The 27,974-nt window shown below is 37.4% G+C and overlaps 1 protein-coding gene across 11 annotated transcripts; it reads right to left on the reverse strand.

The window, feature by feature from the left end:
- Positions 1 to 276: 276 nt before the first annotated feature.
- Positions 277 to 27,941, reverse strand: LOC121401582 (tubulin monoglycylase TTLL3-like). 11 transcript variants are annotated; one of them, XM_041586999.1, is made up of 19 exons: positions 27,686 to 27,891; positions 27,027 to 27,178; positions 23,918 to 24,052; positions 18,976 to 19,028; positions 10,915 to 11,043; positions 9,953 to 9,985; positions 8,749 to 9,061; positions 8,174 to 8,268; positions 7,398 to 7,494; positions 6,870 to 6,919; positions 6,264 to 6,383; positions 5,472 to 5,586; positions 4,407 to 4,535; positions 3,979 to 4,156; positions 3,443 to 3,591; positions 2,732 to 2,948; positions 1,726 to 2,161; positions 1,070 to 1,085; positions 277 to 455 (listed from the first exon to the last, which is right to left on the reverse strand). In XM_041586999.1, the coding sequence occupies exons 5-19, from the start codon at positions 10,975 to 10,977 to the stop codon at positions 391 to 393; spliced, it is 2,076 nt and encodes a 691-aa protein (XP_041442933.1). In that variant the 5' UTR covers positions 10,978 to 11,043; positions 18,976 to 19,028; positions 23,918 to 24,052; positions 27,027 to 27,178; positions 27,686 to 27,891; the 3' UTR covers positions 277 to 390. The 11 variants fall into 11 exon arrangements, with proteins under 11 accessions (XP_041442933.1, XP_041442935.1, XP_041442925.1 ...); XM_041586991.1 differs by lacking the exon at positions 277 to 455 and adding an exon at positions 27,905 to 27,921 and having other exon boundaries at positions 974 to 1,085; positions 27,686 to 27,822; XM_041587001.1 differs by lacking the exon at positions 277 to 455 and having other exon boundaries at positions 948 to 1,091; positions 27,686 to 27,889.
- Positions 27,942 to 27,974: the final 33 nt, after the last annotated feature.

Here is a 27,974-nt window from a genome sequence, read left to right on the forward strand (position 1 = left end):
GATGGAAAATGGTGACACGTTCAACCAAAAAATAGTTACATAAATTACATGATCAATAAATCAAATACCACAAAATAAATGGCATACTCTTTGGAACATTACTCTCTGCATCAAACTAAATGTGCTTTTGATGGAATTATTGTACCTATTGTACCTATATATATATATTTCTATTTTTTTTTAATAGGTGGTCTTTGTGGGTGTAGAGCTATGGGTGTCAACTGATACCAACGTTAAAAAGTATTTATATTATTCATAAGGAAGACAAAAAAGTGATTAAGGAAATAATTTTTATTTTAAAAAAGGTATAACAAAGAAAAAAATAGGCATCAAAAGGAAATGGTTGGTTGGACTATTCCTTCCTCCAAGACTCATCCCACTAGCCACCTGTTATGGATCAGAGATGGTTGTTATCTTCAGATCTCTAAATGTTTTTTCTTTACTGAGAATCCCATTTCGTAAGGCACTAATCCTGGTGGTCTAGCGGCAGCGGGGTCCATACCGCGTTGCTCCCTGCTCCATGCTGGTTCCGGTCCTCTAGGGCAATTCATAAAGGCGCAGGCGCGCCATCGTGCATTGGCGCGGAAATTCAAATGTATAAAAGGGGATTTTTAGTATTAGCTCATTGCCCGTTGTAGGTTCAATGAGCTTGTTACTGGGAGCTTATTGTTGTGAATCCTGATTGATCCTTCGTGTTTGACCCATACCTGCTTGCTTACTACGCTGATCTCTCCAATCCTGACCTTTGCCTGAGTCTCTACTACTCTCATGCTGAATCCTTCCGATTGATAACCTGGTTTCGACCCTTGCCTGCCTGACGATTCCTACTGCTTGTGCTGGCCCGGCCTACCTGTTCCTGGTGGCTTCCTATCTTCCAGCATCCTTGTAAACAGTCGTGCCCCATTGCCAGCCAGAACTTACGCCTTGCACCTCTCGTTAAGTCCAGGTGGCATCTGAGTAAGCTGAGGGCTCCTCCCGAGGCCAAAGGCGGTCACTTAACTGGTGAAGTACGAGCCGAGACCAGGGTGCCTGGCATCTGTTCTGGTGTTGGGTGCTGACCGTGACACATTTCCAGTATAATTTGCCTAAAACTGAAAAAACAGAAAGCTTTTAGCACTAAAATATATATATATATATAGTCCATTAGGCTTAAATGAATCATTTTCATTATGTATTCAAAATGATGTCTCCTATACTCAGATGTAATACCAAAAGTTATACCCAGTGTCCTAGTGTTAAATCTGTGTTATATTGCCTACAATCTTAATTTGTATGTTCTCACGTAATACCTTCCTATAATTATAAGGTAGTTGAATATTTTACTGTTCTGGATACTATTAAAACGTATTGGCTTACAAATGTCTGTAACCTTGTTCTAAGTTAAGAGGAACTGCTTAGATTTGGGTTGAGCGTTGCAACTAATAGCCATTTCCAAGGCTGAGGTGAGTGCTGGTGGCATAACTACTTGCCTGGGTGCAATTGCAACCCCCTCATCCCCTTGGGGCCCGTGTTAAACTTATCAGGGGGTTGGACACCAATTTTGTCCAATCTGCAAGACATTCCCATGGGGGAAGAGAGCCTGAAGTAGCAAGTACCCACCCATGGCATACTTATATAAATAAACACAGCCCAAAAACATTATGTACTCAGATTATGTGCCTGAGGTTATATTATTCTTTAGACATTCATCAGTATCAAAGTTTCTGTCCCTTGACTTGCACTTACCTGTTTATATATAAGTTCAAATCCTCCCACATTACAGTTAGGGTCATCCTTGTAATCAATCACCACACGTAGCATGTCCTCTACCATTGGTGGAACAATTTTCCACATCACTGACGTGTCTTTGGTTATGCCAGGTTTGTATTGTATCTCAAGTAGCCAGGGCTGGAAGTTTTCTCCAAACAGAAAATCTGAACCAAAAAGGTCAAAACTGTTTTTCCTGTACTTCACATTTTCCCGAGTGGCCTTCATTGTATGAATGAGGGCTTTCTTCATCCCTGGTATAATGATTGAATCCCAGACTTGCTCTTTTCCGATTGTACAAAGATACTCTTTGAATTCGTCACTGTGCCACATGTTTTCTTCAGGCAGGTTGGGGTGACGATTTGGTGCATTCTTTAATTTTTTCTGTATGGCGTAATTACATACATGGGTGGCGCTGGAAGGATAAAACAATACAATTGTCAGGTTTATGTGCCTGATCCATCACTAGTAATCCAGTGTCGGTATCCAGTGAGTCACTAAATATTCTAATCTTGCCTTAGCCATTCATTAGCCTTAGCAAGCTGACCATAGTTAGAGCAAAATTACAGAGCCCTGTAACCAATGCAACTGTTACAGAATCAGAGGTTAGAAGAACAGGGCCTTTAGCATATTCATCCACTTCACAGATGTAAAGGAAACAAGCAAATACATTTCATGCCATAAAGTGATTTATCCCAAACATTATCGTATACACCGTGGATTAAACCTATAAATTACCTTTAAGTTACAAGCAACAATGGCACAATTGTCCAAGGTGTTTTATAATGTAATTCTTACTTGTTCAATTAAAAAAGGTCTTATGATATTTATACCAGTTTGTAACATGCTAAAATAAGGCAGAGAGTAGTCTTATTTCTGTTTGTACATGAGCCTCTGAGAGTACAAAGCAGTGAAGTCATATCAACATCACGTCATTACTGTATAACAAATAAATAGAATGCAAGATTTTGCACCCTCTACTTACGTATCTAAACTCTCCAGCGTGAAGGGCTGAGATGAGAAACGGAGGAAACTGTGCTTATAGAACCAGATAGTTAACGGGTACCAGTCCGTTATGAGGAAATGCTGACGGAGATCAAATTTGGTTCCATATACAAGAAGTGGCCTCTCTATGTACTTTTCAACCACCCATTCCCTTCCCAAGGAACATATGTCTTTCAGATCATTTCTGCAACGTATCCCTGTAATAACATGTAAAACATGAATCAATCTCTGTTTAAATCAATATTGTAGTAAACCATTCTGTAACACCTGAAGCAACAAAATCAGCATGCGTTGGACCAATAACTAAGGTTGCTCCTTTGAAACCATATTGGTCCTACATCTCACACATCTAATTAGGAATTCATTTATACATATTCTGCATTATTGCACAGAAATAACCATAATCATAACTGTGAATTGGCCATGAAGAATGGGAATTTATTATGTGCCAAAATGTATGAGATGAGATGAAAACCCTCATGGATCCTCCCAAAACCTCACTGGCGGTGAGGTTCCTCACCCTTCTATGGATCATATAGAAATAGCTATTACTATATAAGCCCTTGCATGATTTTCTGCATTAGTTACTGTATGTGAGTCATTTAATGTCCTGTGGGGGCACCCACCAGTAACCTGAACTTTTGTTTCCCCCTAAACAACAATTGAGTACCCATTTCACAGATTCTCTTACCTCTTCCTCTAGATAAATTTCTTGGTTTTGAAATCCAGATGTTTTTTTCTCCATCTATATCTAGTTGTGGGTTCACTCTTCTCAGCTTACATAACAATTGGTGGCAGTAATCAACATACTTGTCTGAATTCTGTATGTGCGCACCATGACTGTAACAATACAAGGGCAGGGATGAGAGACAGTTATACATAATACACATCACACTATTGCAATACAATGTTTATGGAGAATATTATAATGTATACCAATAAGTTTATTATTTACGATAAATATCTGTTCTATCTGATTTGTTTTAGGCCCTTGTATTCGTAGATTTTATGGTTTTTACACTTGCTAAATAACTAAAAAATCATGGATTAAGTAACTATAAGAAAAATTCATGAATTTGCGCAAAAACTATGATTCGAAGAAACAAACATTCTATGAACATTCATAAATCACCCCATAGAGTGTTCACTGTCATTGTTTTCCTATAATCAGGACAATTTCTTTCTAAATCTAAATTGTTATGAATGGTTTCATCTGACATTACTTACTGCATAACCTGATAGTAGTCACTTATGAAATGTTTTCTATCAACTATCCCGGCACATATTATGTCGTCTTCATCCTCATGTGTCAAGTCGTACAGATGAAACTGGCAAACCACAAGGGCTGTTACTATAATATCTTCTGGAACAATTCTTGCAGGGCCATGATTGTTTATTTTAGCATCTACAGAAAAGAACATAACAGGAGGAGATTAATAAGAAGTGAGAACAATAAACAAATATAGTTGGTTGGAAAACCATGAGATGCCAGTGACTCCATTTCAAGTCTAATCTTACAGTGTAAAAATGAACAAGGTGTTACTGTCCAATTATAGTCACTGCAAAGAAGGGGTCTTGTTTAAATACTACAAGTAACTCATTTTCTGTTATCAGAGTAGCTGTAGCTATACCAGGTGCCGCTGCTTTTCCCTTACCTGACATGCAAATAGCCGTTTTTTCTTCCTTTTCTTTCCGGCTGGGAATAACTTCATCTTGCAAAGACTTCCCATTGGTTCTCAAAACCCATTTTAGGATACCACAAGCCGCAGTCATGGTAAAGTCATCTAAATAAAGGTACATTTTTTGTTAGAATACTCTATTTAACCAAAAGATGACACTAACAATAACTGTGAGAACAAACAGGGCAAATATTTAGTTTCTAAAGAAAGATGGAACTTTGAATTATATTTCTAAGCAGGTGATACTATGGATTTATTTTCCTTTACATATTAATGTATATAGGCACAATTTATAAGAGATACAGAGAGTTGTCGTTAATATGCACTATAATATACTTATGGGAACTTCTAATAGCTGTTACATTAGAACACATTTTATTTAGGGTGGAACATTATTTCATATGGACAGCTATATAGAACCAGTGATTTCAGAATCCCTCTTAAACATTCTAATGACTAGGTGATAAGTGAGAGACATCAAGGAGAGGGGAGGGACTAGTCATGGCCTGGTCAGTGTTCTATATTGGAATGTGTGCTCTGTTGCCTTTTCAAATGTTATATAAATACATTTGTGTAAAAGCTAAACCAAAATAACTATTCCATGAAAAAAATGCAATATATAAAATAACCTTAGTGTTAAACAAGGGGCCCCATCCATTTTTTACCCATGAACCACATTCACATAAAACAAGAGTTTTGGAGCAATGCAAAAATGATAAAAGTCCCTGGAGGTGCCAAATAAGTGATGTGATTTAGTAGCCCCTACGTGGCCTGACAACATACAGGATCCTCTACATGGCAGTACACCTAGTTTATATGCAATTTAAATTTGCCTCCAAGCCTGGAATTTAAAAATAAGTGCCTGTTTCTAGGCCAACGAGAGAAACATCCAAAGAGTTGGTGAGCAACTGGTTGCTCATAAGCCACTGGTTGTAGATCACTAAGTTAAATAATACTTTGGTTTTGAAGGATATAAAGCCCAGATTTAAGATACTATACCCAAGACATAATGACATGATACAGTATTTTATGCACACTTACCAATGAATGCTTGTTTTTCATTTATCTTACTAAACATGTAGCAACGAGGGAAGAAAGTGTGTGGATTCGCATCACACGACAAACACCATTGCCTTAATACTTTGCACAGACCACTCTAGAATACAAAGAACATATTTAGTTATGCATTTTATAAATATAAAAAGTCAAAAAAGATTATAGCAAATAAATATACAAAAAATTCTAGGAATTAGAATGCAACAACATCTAGAGAGCCACTGATTGGCCACATTTCTGGCTTCTATATTCCCACCAGGTCACCTGTGTCCGAAGAAGTTACATTGTGAGTATGACCAGTGACAAGAGGCATCATATCATAGCCTTGTTTTCTCTTGGAAACCCTATGTAAAATAATTTCCACTTCCATTTACTGGAAACCGTCTTTGACTTGGAAATAATGGGTTCCAATCATGTTAACTGGAAGCCATATGATTCAGATGAAAGAAGCAGTCCTGCACAGGCAGACTGTAAACGGGCAAATATCAAAATGCCATGCACCAGTATTTATTAATGGGCTAATGTGGAACTATTTGGGTCTTTACACTGGTTAAATACTGGGACCTCCAGTTCAGACATGGATCAAATCATCTAAAACAAGTTGCTTTTTATTTTTTGTTGTGCTATTATAATAAAACGGCAAATTTCACTGAGAATGTGAATATATTCACAAATAGTATTTAATAAGCAATTCATTTTGATCAGTCTACTGCGAGATAGAAATGAAAGATCTAATTGGTTGCTATGGGTCATTGTAAGTCACTGCAGTTGGCTCACCTTGCTTGTGGCGTGCACTCTGCAAAAGTGATTGGTTATCTGATCCTCTCTCAGAAGATGGAGTTCAACTCTTTTACGTGTCAGGATGAGGTTGGGTTGTATGTCATAACGACTTATAATCTAAAAAGAAAAATAAATACAAAGTTTATTCATGGAAGGCAAGTACACTCAAATGATTAGTAAACTTCTGGAGCATTATATTACTTCTTTTACCACAGAAGAAATAACAACTGGCCTAGTAACTGCTAGTTATGCTGCTACCATACTCTGTAATTAAGTTGCACTAAGTACTGTAGCTTGCTAACTTGCTTGGCTCCTCTCCACCAGTCACATCATGCACTTTAACTGAATAGTAAATGTAGTGCATTTATATTTATGTTCATAGAAAGAAATATGTTTAGCTATAGGAAAGGGCAAGTCATTGTACACTGTTCTGGGTTGAACAATGACAATGGTGTGATAAAAGAAAGCATATAATATTAAACATTAACAATATTTATCTTAATGCTCAATTAAATTGGCCATATCCATGAGTGGTTAGATTAAGATTACCCACACATTTCTTACATAGATCTTTGTATTGTACAAACATAAATATGAATTTACCTTATGTCCATATGTTGGGTCACGAAATACAGTTTTCTTGGGACCAGCATCTATCAAGTAAAAACATTGCATTAGTATCATTATCGCAGTTTATTAGATTGCTCAGAAAGGTTCCACTAGTAGCAGATTCTGCCCATATTTCCCAGGCACATTAGGGAATATAATATTATCTCTATAATATTAAGGCTTAAGACTAGAGTACTCAACTGTGTAACAAAACCATGTTTTTTGGTGTCAGGTGCCTACAGAAAAAGTATTCCTTATAAATTCTGGCCTACGGATATGTTTACGTGGAATATTTTCAGATCAGAAAGTCACTGGAAGATAAAGTTGGATGCAACTTTCATGCAATTGTCGCCTATTCCATGAGGTTTTATCCTCTACTTCTACTTCATCAACTTTGTGCTCATGAAACCCCAGGGCAGACATTTATATGCTAGCATGTGGGGAGCACTAGGTTCATTTTTATCATTAACAATTCAATATCTCTAAAATCCTTGAAGAGATGTTTTTTTTAAGCAGACTTACTGAAGGTGGGGGCAATTTTCTTCACCCATCCTCTACTTAATAGGCCTCTCTCGAAGTCATTGGATCTTTTAAAGTCAGTCCAGAAAACTTTCTTTTTCTGTGGGATATTTAAAGAGAAACGCATTAGAGATTCCAAATACAGTAATTTCTTAAAGGTGGCTTATACAGAATAAATTGCTTGCATGGGATCATGTTTCTTCTGTGTGATATTAAGGGACCTTAAGGTATATAAAAGAAACAAATTCATAAGTCTTGGGGTTTGGAAATATCTGTAGTGGAAGAACATAATAGTTTGTTATACAACCAATACTAACTGTGTACTTGTTGCATATTGGGCAGATATCAGGGATAAATGTAACAATGCTCTTCCCATCTACCTATTTCCTTATGAGTTGGCTATCAGCATATCTACTCACAGCAATACACTGGTTTTTACATTTGTAAAAATGGCCATTACAGGTATATTCAGAATTACTATGTTACTTTAGTGGATTGTGTCTATGTTAGACCCAGGTGCCTCCTTCCAGCCAATCATGGCTCTCACAACAGGACACATGAAGAGCAGAATGTGGCTTATCTGTTATTCACTCCTAGTGTTCTTTAACTTTTCTATGTAAAGTCATTATAGCCTTGGGGAAGTCAGGCACCAAACTAAGATCATTTACATTGTAGGAGATGGACTCTCTGTGCAATGTCATTTTTAGGTTTTTTTCTCCTAATATACTTATATTCACAACATAGGCTAAAAGAATTCCTGGTGCTGGTAAATTACTTACCGCAATTGATGTTTTAACCTGGTCTTCGAAGCATATCTTCTGTCTGGATACACATTCGTCACAGTACAATTTATCCCGTTCAGGTGAAACTGCATCTGCAAAAGAGATATAACATACATATATTATATTATCAGGAGTGATGAATAATGATATAATATTTTAACAAACCACAAAGAGTACAAAATAAAGATGGCAATTTACTACAAAATTCCCAGGACTGGAGAAATTCAGAATAAAACCATGAACATATTTTATGAAGCCACATGATAACACAAGACAGTTCTTTGAAATAATCTTGTAGAACATCATGTACTAGGACATATACAGGGGCAAATCTATTTAGGAAAGTGTTAACAAATAACAACAAATTTTCACAGTTGATAAAGGTGAAGATTAGAAGTTGAACACATTTATTCATCTAAATCATGTTCTGCCACTAATATGAAAGAAGTGTTGGACTATAAGGTTAAAGATGGGACATGGAGTAGTAACAAGTACCAACTAGTTCATTTCTAGTAACAGGTAGAAAGTGTTCAGCCAATCAGAAGATAGCATTTAAGCATTTAACTAATTACCATTAGGCTTCTTAGCAGTTTTTCTTGTACTATTAGATTTGTTAGCCGCCTTTCTTTTCCTATGAGCTTTAGTAGTAGTTTCTCTTTTCCTCTTAGCTTCAACAGTTGTTTCTCTTTCGCTATTAACTTCATAACTCGTTTCTATTTCACTATTAGCTTCAATAGTTGTTTCTCTTTCGCTATTAACTTCATAACTCGTTTCTCTTTCACTATTAGCTTCAATAGTTGTTTCTCTTTCACTATTTACTTCATAACTCGTTTCTCTTTCACTATTAGCTTCAATAGGTTGTTTTTCTAGTGATTCCTGTTTGATCTGTTAAGATAAAATATTGCAAGAATAAGAGATTCACAAAAGTAAGGTAAAAGTGTAAAGTAAATGCTACAGTTCCACACGTTAGGCCCATAACCCACTGGTGCAATGTAGAAATGTGTCTAATTTTATAGGAAAACCCAAAGATTCCTGAGCAGCCAATGTCCACTCTTGTATAACTGTGTATATACAGGTATGGGACAGGTTATCCACAATGCTCGGGACCTTGAGTTTTCTGGATAACAGATCTTACTGTAATTTGGATCTTCATACCTTTAGTCTACTAGAAAATTGTGTAAACATTAAATGAACCCAATAGGCTGGTATTTCTTCTTAGTTGGGATCAAGTACATGGAACTAATTTATTATTGCAGAAGAAAAGGAAACATTTTTTAAAAATTTGGAATTATTTGGATAAAATGTAGTTTAGGGAGATGGCCTCTCTATAATTTGGAACTTTCCGGATAACGGTTTGCCAGATAACAGATCCTGTACCTATATATATATATATATATATATATATATATATATATATATATATATATATATATATATATATATATATATATATATATATATATGTATATATATATGTAAATAAGGTATTTTTGGCAGCAATACTACATGTGCCTTTTCATAAAGCAGCAGTGTAGAAGTTTAATATATATATATACACACACTTTTTTATTTTTAAACAAGACGAGGTAAAAAGGAGGAAAAGGGATTCGGTCTGCACTGAAGATACGTTAAAAACTCCACATGCACCTTAAACGTCCATTATGTATTAGGTCAGTATGTAGGAAAGTTGCTAAAGTAAATCTGTACTATGAAAGGAAAGGCAGTCTGAAGAATAAAAGAATGTTCTGTTTTAATCTACAAATATCTCCTGCCTACCTCAATTTCTTCAACAGCATTGTCATTAGGTTTCTGATAAAAAAAGAAAATATATATTATCAGTTTATAGTTAAGTGCTTCATTTGACAGTAAAGAATATTCTAATACTGGGTATTTAAACATAGCTCTTTGCCAAATTATCCCTATTAATATGGGGCAGAACTAGACCTCCCCAGGCCAGAAAAACCTATTTGTAGGACCCCCTACAGCCCATGATTTCCATATACCCAACATGTACTGTATACATCTGGCAGCACAAGTCAAAGGAAAGGTATCACTGATTCTTCTTAACAGACCTGAAATGCTACACATTGGTATACACTGAACATACATATCAACTGTAGCATATTAAAGTATGTTCATGTACCTACATTCTCCACAATATGTGGCCCAATATGGAGTGGGTGCCAACTGACAAATACCTGAATCCAAATTTTATATGGACTTTTATTTTTAATTATTCGTGAATAAACAATATGACTTATTTACTAACACTAGGGAAATCTGCACCTGTGGCCACAAAAAATAGCAGCCAGTCAGTGACTATATTTGTTCTGCCAGCTACAAGTACAACAATGAAGCAAAAACTCTATTGGATACGGCCCAGGCACAACAATTCCTTGTGTTGGTAAATAAACAATAGTGGGTTTATCACACGTATCAAATTAATTTTGCCATTAAGAATTGCTTTGATTGTGATGATTGGAGGGTTTAAGATGCACATTTAATCTTTTTTTTTTTTTTTTTTTTACAGGAATCATTTTAATATTCTTAAAATGATAATTTAGCTAATATTATGCAGATAACTGAGATTAGCATTACTATAAAAGGTAAATAAAATATTTGTGAAATTCTGATAAATTGTTACTGCAGATTTTACAACTTTTGAGACTTTTTATTGGTGAGCTGATTCCTATAACTTAACAACATATTGCATTTAATTATATTATTTGAAATCTTACCTTTTTACGAAATGGAAAGCAATAAGAAATACATTTCCAAAGTCTTTTCGTTAAAGTGTTCATTGTAGAATGTAGATGTAATTTGATTTTGTTATTTGATTTTGTTATTTGATTTTGTTATTTGATTTTCTGTAAGGAAGAAAAAAAAATGTTATAATACATACATATATAATAATACACAAGAGCCATAAATATCCTGTAAATGATATCCTTATAAACAGTGCTTAGTGATGTCATTGTTGTAATCAGAGATTAGTGATGTAATTTCTGTCGCATGACTCACAGGAAATTATGTATTATAATAAATAAATATCCCCTGTTGCAAAATATGAAGATATTAGAACTCACCTCAGAGTTCCATGGCCTTAACTCCTCGCTAACTTATAATTTCCTTGTATTTTACAAGGGGTACTTTATTCACTATATATACTCACTATATATACAACTCTGTTTCTCTTATGTATTTATTTATATATTTCTTTGCTTAATATCAGTTTTAGTAGTTTTAATATACCTCACTCTCTGCCTCTGATGCTTACCTCAGTTGGCTGGAAAATCAAATGACAACTTGGATCCTGTTTCCTGTACTACATGTACAGAAAGCTTAGGGTCCATTATGACATCACTATGGAAGCACTCAGCCTTTGACCTTATATGGTCATTGAATTGATTTCATTGTTGTAATCAGAGCTTAGTGATGTCATTGTTGTAATCAGAGCTTAGTGATGTTATTTCTGTCATGACTCATAATAAATAAATATCCCCTGTTGCAAAATATGAAGATATTAGAACTAACTTCAGAGTTCCATGGCCTGGAACTCCTCGCTAACTTCTAATTTCCTTATATTTTACAAAGGGTACTTTATTCACTATATATACACCTCTCTCTCTTATTTATTTATATATTTCTATCCTTAATATCAGTTTTAGTAGTTTTAATATACCACACCCTCTGCCTCTGATGCTTACCTCAGCTGGCTGGAAAATCAAATGACAACTTGGATCCTGTTTCCTGTCCTACATGTACAGAAAGCTTAGGGTCCATTATGACATCACAATGTCATATGATGACATCACAATGGCAACCATTGTGAGGTCATAACAATGGTTGCCCATGGCAACCATTGTGATGACCTCACAATGGTAACCCATGGCAACCATTGTGATGACCTCACAATGGTAACCCATGGCAACCATTATGATGACCTCACAATGGTAATCCATGGCAACCATTGTGATGACCTAATGGTGGTAACCAATGCAACCATTGTGATGACCTCACAAAGTCTTAAGTCTATTTTGTTGTTATTTTTTGCAGTTGTTTTGAATGAAACAGATTATGCACTTTTGTGAATAAACCCAATAGAACCTTAAGGTCCAGAAATATAGTCTTTGATGAGGTGTCAAAGATTCTCCATTGTATGTTACTAGCTTTTCCATGAAATAAGATCCTGATTTAAGAGATTTCTAAGAAATACATATAACACCGCCTGTACTGTATTTCACGGAATCGTCGCTTTGTAACATTTTTAAACCCAATGAAATCTATAGATAGCATTATCTTTGTTTTAATATACACATACTGTAAATTACTCATGCTCAATGGAGCACATGGGAATTAAATATATCAACAAATTAGTGATTAGATTTTTCTAGCCAACTACAGGTAGAACATGAAAACAAAACTTTAATGGTTGCCATGGGTTACTGCTAGGGATTCCACCTTTTACCCGTCAGGAGGCACTGGATGCTGGAGGTGGGTAATGACATAGAATTCAGCAGATCGATGATGTGATGGGACAAACATCACAGCAGACATGCGGTAAAATGAGAATATATATTTGGGGTGGATCAGGGATTAGGTAGGCAGGCAAGGGTAAAATGTATTGAAATGTATTAACAAGTACATTGTTGTTAAATTTGAAATTCAAGCCCCTTTTTAGTTAGGCTACTGAAATACCAGCCAGGTGCCAACCCTAGTTACAGCCCAGGTGCAAATTTGCCCATTGAGTTCAAATCATTTATAGTCCAGTTTGTGTGCAAGAGGTGCAGGGACATTAACAATTCCAATGGAAGCCAGCATTGTTTTGCAGTTATATGTGTAAATATCTAAAGGGTCAGTTGGAATGTAGACTTCCAGATATCTGAGCTATCTCCCAATTAACTTCAAGTGAGGGGGGAAGAAACGCTGGAAGCACTTCTGATTTGTTCATATTGATTGTATAGTTGAAGGGAGCTTTCTAGGAGAAATAGTCATTGGCCTAGAGGTTAAATGATCAGCCTTGAGGTGGGATCTCATATTAGAGACACTGGTTTGATTCCCTGTTACAACTCCTTAGACCAGTAACTCAATCTCCTGGTGTCCCGGCTTACTCTGTGCACCTATAATGGCTGCATTGCTTGCTGTGAAAAGTGCTTTGAGGCCAACAGGAGAAAATTGCCATATAAATGATTCCCTTGTGTTTCTGTAGCAAGGAGGGTAATGACTCCAGTAAGTTGGGCATTACAAAGATCAAATTATCAGCGAATACTCTTGTCTGGATACTGGTCAACCATGATAACAACTTAACCCAATGATGAAGCTTGTTCCATTTTTAATATCAGATGGACTTCATTCTCCTCACATATAGTGGGCAGTTTGCAGCATACACCAATAATCATTTTCTGTAACTTTAGTCCAGGTGAATTCTCTACCAAGAAGGATTCCACGCCCTCCCCAATTCCATTCTTTTTCATTTATTTTAGTGCATGGCTTTAATTCTGGCTGTACATAAAGATGAACTCCTCTGCCCTTCTATTCCTGTAATAATATAATATCCTCCTCTCCACAATAAAGTAATTATGTCTTCTCTTCTCCTGAATATTCAGTCCACTCGTATCAAGTGGAATCTTTTCAGGTCATCCATTATACAGTTCTATCAGTAAGTGTGCCGAAAACACCAAGAGACCTATTTACTAACATTCAGATTTTTTTTATTTACTAATCATATTTTGTTTCTCTAAATATTTGAGTTTTTAAAATTTCTCTAATACTCTACTGAGATTTATGAAGTGTAAAAACCACAAAAAACTCTGATACAAAACTTCTCCAAGTAAAAGCAGTCCAGGTCCCATAGAAGTGAATGGGAGCTGTGCTGATCCTATTGGACTTTCTTTTTGAGCCATTCACACTTTTACAGGTTTTCCAATATTTTTTGCTATTAATCACCTGAAAAACTAAAAATTGTGTGATTATCGGGAAAATCAGACATTTTCACAAAAATACTGTGAAAATCGGAACGAAACACAGAAATTCGCCACTAATTCATGGCAGCCGAATTTATTCGCCCATGGCTAGTCATTGGGTCCATTGTCACACCTCTGTGAATCAACATTGGGACAGAGTTTGCTCAGGTATTTACCTGCTTGTTTGGCACATGGTTAAAAAAAATTGCGAAATCGTAAAGTTCACAAAAAAAATCGTGAAATTCGGTCGTTTTCACTCAATAATCATGATATTTGAAGGGTTTCACTAAAAAATCGTGAAATCTGAAGGTTTTCACAAAAAATCGGGAAGATCAGACATTTTCACATAAAATTTTGAAAATCGGAGCGAAACACAGAAATTCTCCACTAAATCAAATTTATTCGCCCATCACTAGTCATTGGGTCCATTCTCTCCATTTTTACACCTCTGTGTGTCAACATTGGGACAGAGTTTGTTCAGATATTTACCTGCTTGTTTGGCACATGGTTAAAAAAATCTTGTTCTACTGAGATAATTGAATTATTTTTTTTGGGAAATTCAAACATACTTTTATTATTAACAGATGGGATCCATTAGCTTCATGATGGTAGGGCGCTCGTTTGGTTGACCTTTTAACTAATTTCTGCAATTTCATTTTTTTTTTAATAAAAGGGATTTGTTTTATTATTTATGCTGCAGATGACCTTGTAACAGCTATGGGCCACAAGTGCATTTCGATATATTTGCAAAAATATACATCTGTATGAAGTTTTGGGACCCTAAAAAGATGTTCCTGTATGGCTTACTGTCTTTCAACTTGCCATTGATTATTGCAGAAAATTAAGTGCATGTTGAGTTAGTTTATTACCTATTATGGGTGAATTTATTTGGTAAACGCAAATTCACGGCGAATTTCAATGATTTGAAGCCGGTGAATAAATTCCCAAAATTTGCTAGCAATTAAACCACGCCCAAATTAGCCTATCACTATTTATTTGCAATGTTTGCAGCAATAAGAAGCTGAGCTACATAGGCACACTCATACACATTCATTTTTAACACAAAGATTTAACAATAAAAAATATATGAATTCATAACTTTTTGATTTGGGCAAATACTCTTGGCATGATAATTAGAATGAATCTGAACTGATTCCAAACCCTCATTTGTATACTGGAATCTGAACAAACTCCTTAAAAAATTGCATAATCTGGAACAAAAATTGTTGTCCCAGTTTTACAGTGCTTTGAAGTCACATTTGGATTCACTGGGGCAGAGCACTAAGTATGATATAGCTCGACCCTTAATAAATCTGCCAATTAGCGTGTATGTAGGAAATATATATTTTTATGAATGAAATCTAACAATGGTTAAAAATAAAATTATAAATCTTGTTTTTAATTTTACATCTGCCCATATTTCGGACACCCCTGAAAAATATCAACTTAATTTGGTAAAATGAGAGTATTTTTATCCCTCCTAAAATTAACAAGGCAAATCCATAAGCATGGGTAGACAGGGAAGCCATTGGATAAGAAGGAAACTAAGTTCAGATTAGCCATTTTAGAGAGGTATTCTAGGGGGTCAAAAATCATTCTCATATTGAGATTTGCAGTTTTTTCAATTATCTCTTTATAATCTTTATCATCCTATGGCACATGTTGCTTCCCCACGATTCCCTTCAGGACATGGAGATCTCAATCTACAGTAGATCTTCAGTTGGTAGTCAGTTGATCGCATGAGCAAAAAAACAATATAAAAAATATGCTAAAGCTAGTAGCTAAATGTTTTTTCACTGGCATTATAATAGCACCTTGAAAATGTTATTGCAGTCATATAACCTTATGGAAAAGGATAATAAAAGTAGTGTCAGCTTCAGTAAAGGCTGAGCAGCCATCAGAGAAGAACAGGTCTACAAACACAGGTTGCCACCATCAGTGGCATAACTAGATGTTACTGGGCCCCACAGCAAATTTTTTTTAGGGCCCCCACAATATCCAGAGGTTGTCCTGTTTTAACAATATATATTGAAAATGCTCATTAAGTAGGGCCTCATGGGCCCCTAAACCTCCTGGGCCCCCCTGCAGCTGCAGGGTCTGCTTCCTCTGTAGTTACGCCCCTAGCCACCATCTTGTCTGGGGCCCTGATCATCAATGTTTATATGGTTCAGTATGTCGCTTTTATGTCACAAATTTACTTGCACTCAGCCTCCAGAGAAAAAAGAAGGATTCTAAAAGCAGCCCACGTGTAATTATAGCACTCACTAGTGATTTCCCTGTTAATGTGCAAACACCAACATTTTTATGTAATAATTGCTGTAATATGCTTAAAACCCTACACTTCCCAAAGACAATTATAACAAGCACTTAGCTCCTAATATTTTCATCGTTCTATACTACAATATTCATTGTGATCACACAGTCCTGTATACAACAGTTCTAAAGTATAGCATTGGGATTCCTATTACTGAGGATCATTTTCTTGATTCAGCATATTATTCTCAACAACAGTTGTCCCTGGGACAGTGTTGCCTTAAATCTGTTTCAAATGACAAACCATACATTTGCTACACAATTAAGCAATACAGTTTAATATTAAGTATTTCCATGTCTGTTTAGTAATGAAGATTATTTAATTTGAGAACATTGTTCTTAGAAAAGTAATAAGACAAGCAATAGCCTACGTAACTGAAAATGTGTCAATTTCTTTATTTTTGGTGTAAACATGGAGTGAAATTAATCTTTGGAATAATTAAGATTGAAACCAAGACTGTTGCATTGCTTTTCTCAAATGATTTCAAATTGTGTAGTAAAGTAAAAAAAATAAGAAGGGAAACTGAGGCAACGTTTTTGGCAAGTGGTACAAAATGTTTATACTTTATCCCAGATATCACATCACCCCCTTCCAGGGCCGTTCCTGCCATGAGCAGAGGCAATCCGTGGGCTGCTGCCGCCTGAGCACCTTGCCTCGGGCAGCAGTGACTGGCCAGTTACAAAGGGCGGCAAAAAGCCGCCTCCTGTAAGTTTAAGAGCCAAATTTCCGTTTTTTAAACCGGAAATTTAGCTCTGCTAGTGCAGAAAGTGCAGTATGCGCTCGTTGCACTAGTGATGCCGCCCCTTTTGGCCCGCTCCGACGCTAAACTTTTAAGCACGGAACGGGAGAGGGGGGCGGCATCGGGGTTGCTGCCTAAGTGGCAGCAGCCCAAAGATTGCCCCTGCCACCTTTACAAGTGTCCCACAGCATGACAGCCACTTGGAAGGTAGTAGGCACAAGGAACAGATGCTACTCCGTGGAGTATATTTTTTTTCATTAGAACCCACTATTTTCAAAGTCCTTCAACAGATAAAGCTGTACTCTAGGCATCTCAAACTCTGGAGCCCATAGAAAAGCTGAAAGGATCTCAGGAAGGGGTCCCATAACTTAGGGTTCCTTGCCTGGACATCCAAATCCTCCCATCCATCTAAACCATACGCCATTATGGAAATACATGTGGAGGGTGATGAACAGGAATCAGTTCTCACCTGCAACTGCAGGATAGAATATGCAAGATGCACGACAGTTCACACAGGTGTATCCAGCCACAACTGCGGTCCAGTAGTGTGTGTAAGCACAATAAATTGCTTCCTAGCAGCTGCTAGAGGTAGTAAGCACCCCCGGATCAGGGACAGTGCAGACACATCCGTCTCCAGGAAACTTCTCTACAAAACGGCGGCAGTGATGAACATCTGGACCCGTCTTCCCCCAAGTGCTTCAAAGTGCTTCTCGCACCCAAAGAATGGAGACGCGGAAGTCTCGCACAACTGGGCTGATTGACACAGGCGCTGGCCAACGAGGGTACTCCAGAACGAACCTCGCAGATCGAACCCACAGCCAAATAATTTAGAGCAAAAAATGCAGGGCTGTCTTCTCCTATTCGGTCCAGCAGCCTGCCATGAGGATTTAAAGAAACAGTACACACAGCAGCTCAGCCTTCAGAAAAATCATTAACCCATGCCTTTGGGCACCAAAATGTAATGTTTTTTTGGGCTATTTTAGATCCAAAGGGTTAATGTCTGCCAGCTATGGGAATAGAGCATGTGTACATTAGACTCTAACACACCAGGCTGGAGCCTGAGATGTAGAGCAACAGGAGGTTCTTGCAACAAAAATATAACAGATTATTTGTCCAAGACAAATGGTCCACTGGTTTTGCACATAGCTTAACACCTGGATAGATACACCCTCAGGATCTCAGATTTGTAGCTGGCCTCATTCACAGGGTCCCTGCCCCTGGACTTTACTCTCTAGAGGTACTGGTCCCTCTAGGACAGAATGGCTTTACTGGGCCTTGTTGCACCCAGGCTCCCTGGAAATATCCAGCTGGGTCAAACACCAGAAGCCAAAGAGGAAAATCCACCCCTTCTCTCTAACTATAAATTTGCTAGTGTAACCCTATGGAATTTAGTGGGATCCAGGGATACACCTACCTACGGTGGACCCCACTAAGAAACAAATAATACACACCAATGTAGTAAAACAGATACATTTCTGTAATTTGTATCTTTATACCTTAAGTCTACTAGAAAATCATGTAAACATTAAATAAACCCAATAGGCAGGTTTTGCCTCTGATAAGGATTAATTATATCTTAGTTAGGATCAAATACAAGGCACTGTTCTATTAATACAGAGAAAGAGGAAATCATTTTTTTTAAAAAACAATTTGGATTATTTGGATAAAAAGGAGTCTATGGGAGATGTGCTTTCTGGATAACAGTTCTCCAGATAATGGGTCGCATACACGTGTGTGTGTGTGTATATGTATTTGGAATGTAATAATTAAAAATCTGCCCTACCTGATCCAGCGCCCACTGTCCAGCATAATTTGTTTGCTAGTTCTGCTTTGTACCTGTGAAATATAAGTGTGTAAGTACGAGGTGTTACATTCTGTCAGTGTAGTCATATATTCTGAGAATAAGCAGAGCACCATAACGTGTTCTAAAAGAATTACAGCAGAACCCCCATTTTACATTTTTCAGGGGACCAGAAAAAGTGGTGTAAAATCCAGGAAAATATGGTGGGACCACAAAACAACAATGTAAAATTAGGGGAAACTGAAAATCAGTTACTGTATTAGTAACTGGTGTGAGGAACAATTTGTGTGATTTAATGATATGGAAATGCATCAGTTTTGCAGACTCTCAATTATTTATTATTTCCTGGGAAATGTTATGTCTTATCCTACAGATATCTATTGGATATTGGTTTCTCACAATTAAAAAAAGAAACTTTTGCAAAATAACAATTAGAGCCATAAAGATGATCAACCATGCAGAATGTCATTTGCTTTATTGGAATCCAACTGTCAGGAAGTTCAGAAAAATAACGGGCTGTGCAATATGGTTTGAGCACTTCTCTACTGGTGTAGAATTTACCTGAGCCTAAACAGGAAAATAAACAAGTCTTAGGGGTTATTTATCAAAGTCCAAAGTTATCTCAATATTTTCTGCTATAAAGTCCAATCAAATCCGCTTGGGTTTTTTAGGCTTATTTATTATTCGATTTTCCAGAAAATTAGCTTTGCGGGTAAAAATTTGATTTTTTTTAGGTTTTTTTCATCCGATTTTCACTTATTTCGCGGGTTTTTTTCCGGAATTTCCACTCGAAAATTCAGTGAACTTGCTGGTATTGCACAAAACCCAGCGCACATCAAAAAATCATTGGAACTTCTCCCATTGATTTTTATGCAACCCTCGGCAGGTCTGAGATGTCGGATTTTCAGATTCAGACTTTTTGTGTTTAATAAATTCAAAAAAATTTGTGATTTTTTAAAAGTGATTTTATAACAAAAAAATCATGAATTGTTCGTGATTTTTGCATTCGGAGTTTAGTAAATAACCCCCTTAGTGTAACAAACAAATCTTAGTATAAAAAGGCTACAGGACTATATAAATGCAGGGGAGATGTGTATATTTGTCTCTCCTCTGTGTAGTTTCTGTGCAAGGGGGGAGGAGTCCCCACCTCTGTGAGCTGACAGGAAGGAAGTGCTACACAGGACAGGGTTGTTAGTTTGGCGGGTTTCCAGCCAAATTGTGCTACTAATTTAAAGCCCAGGCAGGTTTTAAAAGTACAAACTAGCCAAGGTACAGATTTGGGCTACTTTTTGGGCCTTTGGCTAGTTTGTACAGCCAAAGTTTTTTGTTATCCGCCCCTAATGTACCAGGCCTGCATCTCCCAGTGCATGTTGGTTAATGTAGTTTTTGATTAACAATTTGCTGACAGCCAAGTTTAATGTAAGACTACAATACCCAGCATGCAAAGGGACGGACTTGTGTAGAAGTCTGGAGTAGATTTTGGGCTCTGTACCCCAGTCTCCCATCCCTCTCACATTATCTTGTGACTTTTCTCAATTTCAGACAATTTTAGGGCAAAAATCTGCTGGCCACCAAAATGTCAATAGGTTGATCTGTTTTACCAACATTTATTGAAATTGTATATGAATTAGGGCCTCATGGGTTCCCTATACCTCCTGGGTCCCCCTCTGTAGTTACGGCCCTAGTGACGGGCGAATCTGTCCTATTTTACTTCATGGAAAAATTTGCAAATCAGTAAAAATTTGAAAAAGGTGTATTTATATATATATATATATATATATATATATGTATGTATTTTTTTTTTTAGATTTTTCCACTGCACATATTGTGCTATTTTTGGGCTACTTTTGAAGTGACTCTTGGCTAGTTTTCTGCTGGTTTTGTAGCTGATTTTGGCTGGTTTTGGAAATTAGACCTGACAACCCTGGTGCTGACTCACCACCTGTCCGTTATTCCCTGGGACAGATAGACAGGCAGGTTTGTTAAAGTGATCTAGTTCTTTCTTGCTCACACTTGACAACAAATACTAGTGCTCACCACATCCACAAGTCTTTCTAAGATGAAGTCCACCTTTGTGTAAGAAAACAGAGGAACGCAGAATCTTCGGTGGGCTAGATAAACCTGCCTTTGAGGAGAAACCCTTATAGGAACAGTAATACCAAAGAAATGAAAAGAAAATTTATGTACTTACCGTTAAATTCTTTTCTCTCCAAAAAAATGGAAGTGTTGTAAAGTAATAAAAATATAATGCACTGTAGCCCTGCACTGGTAAAACTGGTGTGTTGCTTCAGAAACACTACTATAGTTTATATAAACAAGCTGCTGTGTAGCAATGGTAGAAATAGAAAAAAAGACTATATGGCACAGGTTAAATAGTGGATAACAGATAACACCATTATGTTCTACAGAGCTTATCTGCTGTGTAACCTGAGCCTTTTCTCTTTTGAATGGCTGCCCCATTGCTACACAGCAGTTTATTTATATAAACAATAGTAGTGTTTCTGAAGCAAACACACCAGTTTTACCAGTCCAGGGCAACACTGCATTATATTTTTATTACTTTAAAACACTTTTCTTTTTTGATGTTGCTGTTCCTTTAAAGGAGAACTAAACCCCCCTCATCAAAAGTCCCCATCCACAGCCATCAAATGAGCCCCCTCTCTTCTCCATCCCCGCAGAGTCTATTTCAATAAACAGTGCTTCTCATAGTAAAGCTGACCTATACAAGCAGAAATGTGCAGTGGAGCAAACAGGCGCCATCTTCAGATAATAATGATACAGATAATTACTACATGGCAGCACAGAAACCTGTGCAATTAGCATCAGAATTTAATAATCAGCCCTGTAGCATCAGCTTATATTACAGATCATTTTCTGCTGGATAATTAGTGATGACCCCTAAGCTTAGCTTCTCAACAGCTGCTCAGAGCCCACTGAGCATGTGAGTGTCACAGACACTTTCCAAGATGGTGACCCCCTGTGACAAGTTTGAAGTCCTGGATCATTACTGCTATTGACAAGCTGAAACTTAAGGCTGGTGCAATAAGTTCAGTATATAAAATGTGAATTTTTTAGCCACTAGGGTTTAGTTGGCTAACGACTATCACCTGACTATAGCTGGAAGGGGTGGGGGCCACAACATGGGGCTGGCCACTGCTCCTGTATAAACTATAATAAACAATGGAAAGTTGTGCTCACCTGAAAGTTGTGTGTAGGACTGGCCAGACCAGGGATGACTTGGCCAGCTTAAATATATTTTAATATATGGACAAACAATCCCTATTTTGTTTAAAGGGGAAGGCATTTTTAGTAGCTTAAGGCACAAAATGTCTCAATGTCCTTAATATATTGATAATGTGATGAGTGCAGAGGATCTCTTTAATTTGTCTGTATGGATTGTGTGCTCAGAGCCTCATTGCACCCGGTGGTGAGCACAACTTTCCCTTGTTTGTTATAGTCTAATTAACATAAACCTTTTGTCTCCAACTTCAGAGTAGCCAAAACATTTTTGATATTACTTTGTGTGAAATGGATTCCATATTTTATTTGTTGCCCCGGGATAGAGTCCCCAGCAACTAACACAATCAATGCATTGTAAAGGATTCCACTCCAGCATGGTGGAACGCTATTTGGGAGAGGACATGGAGCCAGGGCCGCCATTAAAAATCATGGGAAAATTTCAGGGCCTGCTGGGGCCCATCCACCCTGGCCCACAAGTGCCATCCCAGATCCCGCCCACTCCACAGGACAGTTAAAAGACCACACAGACATCAGCGCTAAAAAAGGTAACCCCTCCCCCCACAAACACAAGTTATAAAAAGCTATTGATGAACAGGGCCCCATATTAGTTAAAAAAAAACTGTGGTGCCAGGGCCCCCAATAAAAGTTTTTTGTTTTTTTTAAAAAAAAAAAATTAGGTGGTCAGGGCCCCCTACAAGTTAAAAAAAATAATTGGGGACCAGGGCCCCCTATGAGTTGAAAAAAACATTGGCGCCAGTGCCCCCCTTATAAGTAAAAAAAATTATGGCCCCAGAGAATATTTTTTTAAAAAACTTTGGTGGCAGGGGCCTACAGATTATTAAAATAATACATTGGTGTTCCATAGAATTGAACTCGTGGCTTCAGGCCTTTAACTTCGACTCCTTTAGTGACTTTGGGTCTTTTCCCCGCTTCAGGACTTACATTTCAGCTGTTTTCGTGACTTTTCTTTCATTGTCACATGGTGGGGCTGACTTAAATCCAGAATCCAGGTCTATAACCTTTTAAAACTGGAATAGTCCAACTCATCCCCTAATAATGCTTCTAAGCCTGCCAATCCAGTGCTAGAACAAACACGGCAACTTACCCAGCATGCTCGCTCCTGCCAAATGAAATCTGACCCCAGATTGGCTTTAGGTGTCTCTGCGTAGCCAATAGGAAAAACCCTGCTCACTAGGAGGATGATCTTTAAAGTATGTTATGGCCAAGTCTAAGCAACTGTTCTATTAGTCTTCTTCTTTTTTTTTATAGTTTTTTTTAATTATTTGCCTTCTTCTTTTTCCAGATTTCAAATGGGTGTCAGTGACCCATCTAGACAACAAATGTTCTGTATGGCTACACATTTGTTGTTGTTGCTACTTTTTATTACTCACCTTTCTATTCAGGCCTCTCCTATTCATATTCCAGTCTCTTACTGAAATCAATCTCTGGTTGCTAGGATAATTTGGACCCTAGCAACCAGATTGCTGAAATTGCAAACTGGAGAGCTGCTGAATAAAAAGCTAAACAACTCAAAAACCACAAATAATGAAAAATGAAAACCAATTGCAAATTGTCTCAGAATATCACTCTCTACATCATACTAAAAGTTAACTCAAAAGTGAACAACCCCTTTAAAGTTTATGGATATTTTCTCTCATTTGACCAAATATATTGAAAGAACTACCTTGGGTAGGATGACTTCAGCCGTTGCCCTTTATCACAGGATCTCCATTTCCCCTTTACTTCCTTTTCTTATGCCTCTTCTAATACTCATGAACTAACAGTTCCACTTTGGCAATGTTCTGCATGATTTCTACTTCTGCAATTAAGAAACAATAAAGGAATTCAGTGATCTTTGCTATTTATACCAGTAATGATCAACTCTGCAGTCCAGCCTCACAGATGTTGTTGAACTACAAGCCTCCGGACAGCAGTGCTAGTTACAGATCAGCAGCTTATAGTATATGTACATTTATTTACATTTTAGACCCAAAGTGACCCCCCCGTAGATCTGGAAGCCCGAGGCAATTGCTCTGAATCAATCCATGAAGCTGTGGGGCAGGGACATAGGATTTCCAGGTAAATTCCCAGCGCCTGTCACATTTAGCAGAGCCGGCGTGTAATCTCACATTGCTGGCAGCTCTCCAAACATTCTGAGAAATTATATGAGGAAAGGGAAAGCATCACCACCGCTTAGAGTTTCCTATTCATCCGCTACATGGGATTATTCAATACATGACCCTCCCCTTTCAAAGCACTATTTGTATACAGTATGTCTTCCAGAAAAAACAATATGGTATTCATTAAAGGGCCATAAACATACTGTATATTTGTGTTACATAGGACAGAGCTGCTGTACTCTTTGTGATGTACAACAGGGAGCATCTCTCTTACATACTGTACTTATTACTTACTATAAAATATGATAAATCAATGGCCATATATATTTATAAAGCACCACAGTAGAAACAACTCCTCCTTATACTATAATGTTATTTTGGGAGTGGAAAATATTTACTTTAGTTATTAAATAGTGCCCAGATTGAGCCAGGGAAGGGTTAATAGGTGACCAAAAGCGTTTGGGTTAGTGACGGCACAACAGAGCAGTGATGGAAACACTTAAGTTCTGCCCAGGCCAATAATTTGTTTACAAATGATTATTTTCAAACCTAGGTGCCACCTTGCATAAATACAGTTGCAGACAACAACTAATCAGTTATTTGTTTTCATTTATCAACTTGTAGGTGACTATATAAAACTGCTGGCTGCCATAGTAACATGTTATATCTGCTCTTTGTGTTGGGTCAGACTGTGCTGCATGTGCAAATGTTTGGCTTCTTCCATAGAATGTTCTGTGCTACTGCATAACATTAGTCATTACACACTCACATTCGCCAGTCACATGATACAAATGCCTAATTAATACACTGCTTCCTCATTGGGCTGCCGACACCTTCCCACCCTGCCTCTATTCTCTGCCCACACTCACCTTACCGGCTGCCTTACTGAACCACGTACAGATTTGGCCCCCGACAAACCCCCCCCCCCCACAACCACTTTTCTAAATAGGTATGGTACCGGGGTTAAAGTGAACATATTCACATTTCATGTAGCTGGCACTTAAAGGGTAACTATTGCGAAAATGAAAATGGAATACAAGCTTCATCATACTGAAATAAGAAACTTTCTAAATACATTCAATTAAATATTCTGTACTGTTTCTGAAATAATCAAGTTTATCTTCACTATTTCTCTCTCAGCATCTTTTTCTCTCCATTCTCTCTTCATGCAGCAGTTGGGTGTCAGATATTCATTGACAGTTAGATCCAATATATCTTATAGGGGGGTTCCTTTTGCCTAGAAGATGTATTAGAGTTCACTCTATTAAAATCACCAGACATCATGTCTCTCTACATGCAGGATTTGTGCAAAAGGCAGTTATTTTGTTAGATTTTGTTTGTACTGGAATCAGTTATTTGAGTGAGCTCTAAGCTTATTTCATTATGATGAAGCTAATATAACATTTTCATTTTTGCAATAGTTACCCTTTAAAGGGATTCTATCATGATTTTTATGGTGCAGTTTTTATTTATAAATTACACAGTTTACACTGGAAATAATTCATTCTACAATAAAAATTTAATTCCTGAACCAGCAAGTGTATTTTTTTAATTTATACTATTGGTGTTTAGGCGCCATCTCAGGTCATTTTGCCTGGTCATGTGCTTTCAGAAAGAGCCAGCACTTTAGGATGGAACTGCTTTCTGGCAGGCTGTTGTTTCTCCTACTCAATGTAATTAAAGGAGTTACAGTGGGACCTGGATTTTACTATTGAGTGCTGTTCTTAGTTCTACTAGGCAGCTGTTATCTGGTTACCTTCCCATTGTTGTGATGGACTGCTGGGGTTGGGGGAAGAGAAGGGGGGGATATCACTCCAACTTGCAGCACAGAAGTAAAGAGTGACTAAAGTTTATCAGAGCACAAGACACATGACTAGGGGCACCTGGGAAACTGACAATATGTCTAGCTCATGACAGATTTCAAAATTAAATATAAAAAAATCCATTTGCTCTTTTGAAAGATGAATTTCCGTGCAGAAGTGTGAGCAGCACTATGAAATAATTTGTTTTGAAAAAATATTTTCCCATGACAGTATCCCTTAACGGTTAACATGAGCCTGGCACAGTGAAAGCATATGCATGTGAATGTGCTCTGCAAGCAGTAAGTGGGACTGACTACCAGCAATCAATGAGTAATAATGACTGACAAGCTCAGTTTTGTAATGTTACAGCTATGAGAAGGGGAACTACAGGGAATTTCTTGCTTTTAGATGTCATTGAGATGTATTTGTTCTCTGGACAAAACTAAAGATATAGACAAAAATAAATATTAAGGCATTAATCTGTGATACTGGAAATATACAATTCCCGACTGATGGCTTGAGACCATATACATTTACTTGATATGTAGAAGACAAGGGGTTTGCTGTGCAGGACACAATGGATGGTTTTGATTGGTTGAGTTATTGCTTATGTGGTCATAGTTGAGCATGATGCCAACATTAACAGGAGAAATTAATAAATATATATATGTATATATATATATGTATAAAAACATCCCTGGGGGTGCCAAATAAGTGCTGTGATTTGCTATTGGTACCCCCTATGTGGGCTGGCAGCCTAAATGAGGCTCTGTTTGGCAGTACCCCTGATTTTATGCAAGTATCTGTCCTCTCAAGTCTTATAGAGGGGTCTGGGGTGTCATAAATGATCGTAAAGGTCATAAGAAATTACTCTGTTGGTTCATTAGAGTCATAGTGGTTCCTCAGCATAGGTCCTGTGAGTAGGGCACAAGCAGCCATAAAAGTCAACCTTTTGGTATTGTCACTGTAGCATTGGCTCTGGAACAGACCTCAAGAATGATCCATCTGCTGGAGAATGAGCAGCTGAGGATAGACAACATACAGTAGTAGTTTAGCCTTTTATCTAGTTAGTCCTGGTATAAATGCGACAGACATTGGGGATCCCTCCTCTAAACTGAGATACAGACCAGAGATAAGTCCTATTGTATAAATGGCATATACACCGGTGATCCCTCCTATAAACTGAGATACAGACCAGAGATAAGTCCTATTGTATAAATGGGATATACACCAGGGATCCCTCCTATAAACTGAGATACAGACCAGAAAAAAGCCATATTGTATAAATGGGATATACACCGGGAATCTAAGATATATAAACTAAGATACAGACCAAAGTCCTGTAGTATAAATGGGAAATACACCGGGGGTTCACCCTACAAACTAAGATACAGAAGAGCCATACTATATAAAGAGCAGGGGAAACCTATCATGTATAACTAGAGGCAGGGCTGTACTGTATATTATGAAGTACAGAGTGTGGTGTATATTTTGCAACAGGTTTAGCAATATTAAGTGCTGCAGACTCACCCTGGTCCATCTTCCATTCTGTAGGGCGCTGGGGAGAATGATCACTGGGCCTGAAGGAACATCAGGAAGGTCAATAATCATCTCTTCATTTTGGAGAATGTCATTGAGTTCTCTCTCCAAATCATCAGAGTCAACATCTGAAACAAGAAGCAGTAGAGTAGGAGTGAAATCCTTAGCAGACAGAGATAAAGATACATCAAATAAAAGTACATATCTTACCTGCGTCGGTGACTGAGGACAGTGTCTGACTGAGGTCTAGAGATGGCGCGAACTGTTCGCCGGCGAACTT

This window comes from Xenopus laevis, chromosome 3L, assembly GCF_017654675.1.
Source record: "Xenopus laevis strain J_2021 chromosome 3L, Xenopus_laevis_v10.1, whole genome shotgun sequence".
Lineage (NCBI taxonomy): Eukaryota > Metazoa > Chordata > Amphibia > Anura > Pipidae > Xenopus > Xenopus laevis.

Bases quoted from the DNA above. Each gene is read 5' to 3' on its own strand.
- LOC121401582 (XM_041586996.1), bottom strand. From the start codon at position 10,977: ATGAACACTTTAACGAAAAGACTTTGGAAATGTATTTCTTATTGCTTT. The intron at 8,269-8,748 runs GTAATTAGTTAA...TCTCTTTTGCAG, and splicing joins AACTGCTAAGAAGCCTAATG to ATGCAGTTTCACCTGAACGG. The intron at 1,086-1,725 runs GTAAGTGCAAGT...TTTCAGTTTTAG, and splicing joins TTGAACTTATATATAAACAG to GCAAATTATACTGGAAATGT.